Source organism: Austrofundulus limnaeus, unplaced genomic scaffold (genome assembly GCF_001266775.1).
Source record: "Austrofundulus limnaeus strain Quisiro unplaced genomic scaffold, Austrofundulus_limnaeus-1.0 Scaffold653, whole genome shotgun sequence".
NCBI lineage: Eukaryota > Metazoa > Chordata > Actinopteri > Cyprinodontiformes > Rivulidae > Austrofundulus > Austrofundulus limnaeus.
The window spans coordinates 215542-222443 of NW_013953055.1; the positions used below are offsets into that span (position 1 = coordinate 215542).

General features: G+C 40.6%; 1 protein-coding gene and 1 long non-coding RNA gene across 2 annotated transcripts in view; both read left to right on the top strand.

The window, feature by feature from the left end:
* LOC106531587 (uncharacterized) overlaps nucleotides 1-2832 on the top strand; it is a 10898-nt gene extending 8066 nt beyond the window's left edge. Inside the window, exons 2-3 of the long non-coding RNA XR_001311950.1 lie at nucleotides 977-1085; nucleotides 2690-2832. This is a non-coding gene — a long non-coding RNA (uncharacterized LOC106531587). The remainder of the gene's footprint in view (nucleotides 1-976; nucleotides 1086-2689) is intronic.
* rubcnl (rubicon like autophagy enhancer) overlaps nucleotides 2830-6902 on the top strand; it is a 31763-nt gene continuing 27690 nt past the window's right edge. The window contains exons 1-2 of the mRNA XM_014027489.1: nucleotides 2830-3107; nucleotides 4676-4941. Of these exons, the coding sequence (XP_013882943.1) occupies nucleotides 2830-3107; nucleotides 4676-4941 (544 nt within the window). The remainder of the gene's footprint in view (nucleotides 3108-4675; nucleotides 4942-6902) is intronic.

The following is a 6902-nucleotide window of genomic DNA, read 5'->3' on the forward strand; positions in this document are numbered from 1 at the left end:
CCACTAAAGTATAAATAACCAAAATTACTACTTAAGTAAAGTAACAAAGTATTTGTACTTAGTTACTTGACACCTCTGCTTATAACGCTAACCACCCGCTTCGGATGTCATCATCCATTAAATGGACATTATTAGCAGTTATCAGTCCCATAGAATGGCTTCAGACTGTCAGCTGGTTAGTAAGGCATAAAGCCACTAAGATTAATTTTAGAGAAAATTACATGGGCTACAATAAAGTAGACTGGACTCCGGCAGTAGCAGATTGCTGCATTCCACTGAGGTAACCCACTAGGCGACACAGTCGGGACAGTCTGAAGGCATTCTATGGGACTGATAACCGCTAATAACGTCCATTTAATGGACTGATAAGATCTGAACCGGCTGCCCCAACCCTACCTCTGACCAATAGCTACATACASTATTACAAAGTAAAAGTGAATCTGCTGTGTGTAGACATGGGCACTTGCCTTTGTGTGGTCTTAGTATATTTAATCCATTTAAATTGAAAATTAAATTGAATTAAAGTAGTTTAAAAAACTCGGTAGATCCATCCTCCATCCTGACCCAAGATGGAGGTTATGGTTAGGAAAGATGTATTTTTATTTAGATTTAGATTTATCAAAGTTTTTGGTTTTTACATCTTTAAAAGGGGAAAAAATGTTAGTAGCTGTCAATACTGACACATTCTGCATTGCAAAATTATAAATTTCACTTGATGCTGCATTTGTTGCTAAAGGATTGTGAGAGAGTTTGCTTCATGCTGGGAGTTTCAAAGATGAAGCTGAACAGACTTCCAGACTAAAATGTACGAGTCAAGTTTTAAAAGATTCAGACTACTCTCAGTGCTAATAATGAACACACCAAAAGCAGTTTTGAAAGTCTGGTGTTTTCCTAATATGGCACAGGTTTCATTTTTTACTAGTGGTTGACAAAGTTAAACCCTGTCAATGAGAACAATGGTCTGTCTTCTTTTCAGATGGGAACCAGCACTGACGCGCCTTTGTCACTGACCAGTGGGTATGTCAGCTGGTGTGTGGACCCTGCAGGGTCACAGCATCCTGCAGCCACAGTTCTGACAGGCTCAGGTGAGATCCACTGCACTCTCCAGATAATTTTATAGAGTTTCACAACACCCTGGAGTTGCTGAAACACCACATACTGTGTATAACATTGTGTAAAATGCAGATTAAGACAGAATGAAACGATTTGCAAATCTCATAAACCCATATTTTGTTCACTAAGAACATTAAAAATATCAAATGTTTAACTGAGACATTGTACCAGTTTTTGTAAGGAATTGGGTAACTGAATTTGATGACAGCAACACAATAAAAACAAAAAAAGTATTGTTATATTAACCTCTGAGGAACATCCCAACACTGAAAATGTCTTGGAACTGACACCAGGGGCCTCATGTTCGGTGCACACCTATGAAAATGTTGCAYGCACACATCAGAATATCAAAGTGAACATTGCATCAAAGCGCTCACAAATATTATCTACTCACTCACATCATGTTCTTGCATCTAGAAATGATTTCTGACCGTAAAGGGAGGAGAATGACGCTGGCATATTTGCATCTATTTAACACATTTAAATAGAGGAATGTCAGGGTGGGTGTCTGACTCGCGCTCAGTTCCACATTGAGCAGTTATGTACTTGAAATGTTCTCGAATTCATGTGTAGGAACGATTTCATGCATCTGGATTTATTTGTGTGTACGTTGTTTTTCTCAATTTAAGCGTACACCATGTTTCAGTAGGAAATCCATGCAGGTCTTTGTACATGATGCCCCAAATCTGGATGTTTTGAAGTTGTCCCACTTCTGTCCATTGATTTTAGCTCTTCAACAATCCTGCTTTTTTTTCTTTTTTTTTGCTGAGTTTTCCTTTTCTTTAGGTGTTAAATGTTTTTGATTAATGAAAAGCAGGTCACTTCATGCTGTTGCAATGGATACAGCTTAACATTGTCTTCCTGCAATATGCAAGACCTTTCCTAAAAACAAAYGCTGTCTGAATGGGAGCTGATGTCCTAAAACCTGTAGATACTTCCAGACAGGTTTTTAAAGCCACCTGAGGATCCAAAGATCACAACAATCTAATGTTGAATTTCACAGAAATTTTTCAGTTGTCTTGATTATTTCAAATGAATATTTATAACCCTCTATTATGACAATGGGATATTAAGTCTTTTATTTGAAGTAGATCAAATATTTTAGATGCAGTTTTTTAGCTGAACCTCTGCCCACTTTTACCTCTACAAGATTCAACCAGACTAAAATGTATTTATTTTATTTATTTCACCTTTATTTAACAAGGTGAAACCCTATGAGAACACAGGTCTCATTTCCAAGGTTCTCCTGGGCCTGAAGGCCTCTTGATCTGCAGGTTTTTGATCTGTGGAAGGAAACCAGATAAAACCAACAAAATCACAAGATGATCATGTAAACTCCACACATATCGCTGCTGTCACATTTAAAATCACTTGTTTTTATTTTACAATTTCTTCAAATCRCTGAATTCTGTTCTTACATTTTATACATCCAAACCTTTTAAAAACTGGGCTGTATTTTTAAAAGCAAACACTCAGTACGGAATTATTTTACATTTTTTACAAGTCCAGGAAGCACGATCTTTGTGTGTTTTACAGTTTGACTAATGCTCTCTTGTTTTTCTCTGCTCTCTATTAGAAACCCAGGACATGTTTTATCATCAAACCCAACATTCAGCCGGTTCAAGTTCCCCCCGTTTTCTCATTCTGTCACAATCAGAAACCAGCAGAGAAGAAAAAGACTTAACATTACCCTTTCAATCTCCACATTTACCCTTAATGAAAAAGAAACACCATAAAGCCTTCAGAAATTCTCCTCARTGCTCCTGGAGCAATGCCACAAGTTCCAGTTCACCCAGCAGTGTACAGCACAGGACTGCTTGCAGTGTCAAAGGTGAGGAGGATGATGGTGATAAGGATAGAACCCTCGCAAACCAGGCTGACCTTCCAAACAAACAGGAGCTAACTTTTCTGTCTGAGGATGAAAAGTTCCTCCTGCCCAGGAGCAGTCCAGTAATCTCCAGACGCAGTGGAACCAGAACTTCTAACCCATCCAGGTACAACATGAAGGTTTCATCTGAGATGAAGTGTTTCCCTGGTTTCAGTCCAATCATTTTTTCCAAGAAAAATTGCTCAGTTTACTCAACTTGATTTAGTGAAACTAGTTTAGTTAAGTAAATTCAACATATTATTTCATAGAGTGTGTGTGAAAGTACTTTTACTTTTGCTTTCCCAAGTATTGGTGAGCAGTTTTATGACTTTTTACTTAAGTACTTTTCTTGACAGTGAAAATCATTTTTACCAAAGTCATTTTCTGTTAAAGTATTTTTTCTTTCACTTGGTTATTTTTTTTCCACAGTTCTTTATATACATCTAGGAATTGTCACCCTAAAACTCTGATGTGTGGACTTTGCTTACAAAAAGAAAAAAGAAAAGAAAAAAGGCCAGTTTCATGAAACTAACTAATTTATGAAAACTTTACCAATGCTGAAAATAACAGGTCAAATATCTGCCAGAATTCTGACAGAAGCGTGTTGGATACAAAGTGTGCAACATGCACTATCACCACTAGGGAGCACCACAGGAGAACTTTTAAAAACTTCAGGTTTCTTCATGCAGTGGAGAAAAACTGCTAAACCCAAACAGTTGGGGAAAATACTGTTAGAATGTGATTAGACGTTATAATATGTGTGTTTGTTTCTGCTGAATGTTAAGATTCCAGATTTATTCAGGATGTTTCTGCTACTCCACAGCTTTGTAGATTAACCAGAAACAGACAAGAAACAGGAACTGAGATCATAAATACAAATAGTTCTCTATAGTTTTATTTCTTAAAAATAAAAAGAAGAAATGGCAACTTTCAAGTTCTACTGAAATACCACTTGAAAAAAAAAACTGTTTCCAGGTCTATCTGATGTAATCTTTGTCACTTTTTCATAAAAGGTACAACATTTTCTAAATACTACTTTATAACCAGTTGTGGACCAGTAAGATCAGATTATTAGAGCATGTGAAGAAACCACACAGGTGGAACCAAATAAAGCTGTCCCAAAAAACAAACTAGAACACRCAAAGCAGTACAAAAGGCCTCACACCAGACTGGAAGACAAAAACTAAAAAACAGAAAACTACAGATTAACCATAGAACCACTAATGTGGCAGATATTAGCACCACCTGGTGTTCAGATTGGGACTCTAGAGAGAGACACTTTTATTAAACACACACAAATAGGTCCATTTAAACAACAGTGATTGAAGTTAGACATAGAAGTATTTATGCAGAGAATTATGTCCTTGCAAGTCTTGCTGCATTCAGACTATAACTCAAGCATCCTGTTGGATTTATTCTCCATTTCTCAAAACTGTGGCCATTCACTAAAAGCGAAAACCACAGAACCCCACTTCAAATTGTCCGAACTATTCCTTTAAGTTCTAACAATCTAAAATGCCCCCCTAAGACATCCCGCTTGCAGGTAACATTTTAAACTCTGTTATTAAATAAGGCCAACTTTAAAAACTGGCCATTCAATTTTTACTATGGTAGTTGTTTTTTTTTTTTATAATCTGTATTAGAGTTTTCGGTCAGGAACACATTTTAACTAATGTGAACCATTATTTTTTGTAGCACAGACTCTTCAGGTCTTTCCTCCAGTCCATCATCTTTGAGTCAGCATGAGGATCTGTTATGCTTCAAGGCCAGCTCCCTTCAACAACCAGCTCCACAACCAAGGAGCTCTGCAGCCGAGGAGAAGCAGCCAAGTGTTTCTCTCTTATCAGACCTGAACAGCCTGCTAAGCAGCCATCATCTTCTTCACAGAGCCCCCCAGCAGAGACAGAACCGGGGGTATCAAGGGCGGGGCCTCAACAGCAGCAACAGTTCGCACACATCAGGTAAACCATAGCCTGGCCTTCTCCTTCCTACACAAGGAGTTTACGCACTGCAGGGCCGGCCCTGGCCCGGCCCAGCCCGACTTCTAACCCGGGTTCGGTGGTTGTGCATAAGCATAGCAGGGCCATATCCAGCCCAAGTTCTGGAACCTGGCCAGGCGTAGTTCCAATCGAGCTGACCCGGTTTGACGACTTATTTGTTTTGCTCTGACGAGTCAAATCGAGTCTGGCAAGTCATTAAAAAACATATAGATCTATGAAAAAGCAACTGCTTTCATAACGGTAGCATGTAACAAGCTAATATTGTTAGCTTACTCATCGATGCCGTCTGCGTCTTGCTATAGCCGCTTTCTGTTGCTGTTGTATGGCCAAGTACAGCCTTCGGAAACTCTCCGCTCTTCTGCGCATCACCGTTCATTTTCTCACTCGACGTTTAAGGACCGTTAGGCGCTCTTCTCCGGTAAACAGTTCCCACCCACTTCGAGGCGGCTCTGATGACAGTGCAAAACATCCAGGGCTGGGCAGGGCTGGACCCAGGCCATCTGGGGGCCGGGGCCGGCCCTGCAGTGCGTAAACGCCTACAGTTCCCCTCAATTCTAGTTTCCCTTCATCTGGGATCTCCATCTTGGATTTCACCCATGGACAAAAATTTCTCCGGTAGAATTTTACCTGGGCCAATCAGTGAACAGAAGGAGGAGCTTCAATTTTCTGCGCCATTTTAGTCTGCCTATATGGCAGCRGATGAAGTGAATGAAGCCAGTCCATGTTGACAAGGCTTCTAAATTAAATAAAAGTCGTCTCACAAAACCTGTAGCACTCATTTACAGCCATCTCCTTCAGCTCAGTATTTCTCTCTTCCCAGTGGGAGATGGTTGTTTATAAAGCATGCAATTTCCGGTTAGCTTCTTAGCATAGCTTCTTTCTTGGTCAAGTTGGCGCACTACATACATCACGGCCAAACGTYAGCTATTGGGTAAATTAGATCCATTTGTTTTAAACTTCAACAGTCTACGCCTCTAGCAAGAAATCACTTCTCAATAGCTGAGTCCAAATCCTTTGTATGAAGCAAAGCAAAGAACAAGGGACTGTTTTTTACCGGTCTAGGTARAAAAAAGGCCTCTTGCTTTTGGCCTCGCTCTTTTGAGTCTTGGATCATCAGGCGGCACAGTGCCTCAGTTGGTTGAGTTGTTGCCTCTCAGCAGGAATTCCTGCTGAGGGGCAATTAAGGTTGCCAGATTAAATCCCTGGGAACTTTCTGGGTAGAGTTTGCATGCTCTCTCTGTGTATGTGTGGGTTCTCTCCAGGTACTCTGGTATTCTCCCAGATACCAAAAATATGACTGATAGGCTAACTGGTAACTCTAAATTGTCTTTACATGTGGGTGAGTCAATGATTTGTTTGTCTCTAAGTACCCCTGTGATGGTTTGCGACCTGTCCAGGGTGTACCCTGCCCCTCGTAGTGACTGCTGGACATGAGCAGCAGTGACCATGAAAGGAAGAAGTAGGTTAAAAAATGGATGTATGAGTGTCAACAAAAAGAAATGGCTATGAACATAAAGATGTGACATCTCTCTGGCACTAATGAAAAAGCTGTACTGTGAAATAGTGTGTGTGTGTGGGGGGGGGATTCTGTAATGAATGGGCTTTTTGAGTTTCACAATATGTCAAACACAAGAGAAGATTTAAACAGTTTATTGAATAGTGGAGCAAACTTGCGTCACGGGAATCCGGAGTCCTCCTAGCGAGCGGCGCTGTCGGGGGAATCCCTAGGATGACGTCACCAGACAGGGAAGGCGAGAGAGCGTCTTACAGTGAAGTCCTTGTTGTAGAACGGAGATGAGGCATCTAGGTCAGGGGATGGAAGCAGAGGTCGAGAAACCGGGAGACAGACGACTGGTGGGATCCGACAGGGGCGAAGGCGAAAGGCGGAAATCCAGAGGCGAATGCGTGGGTCAGAACCAGGA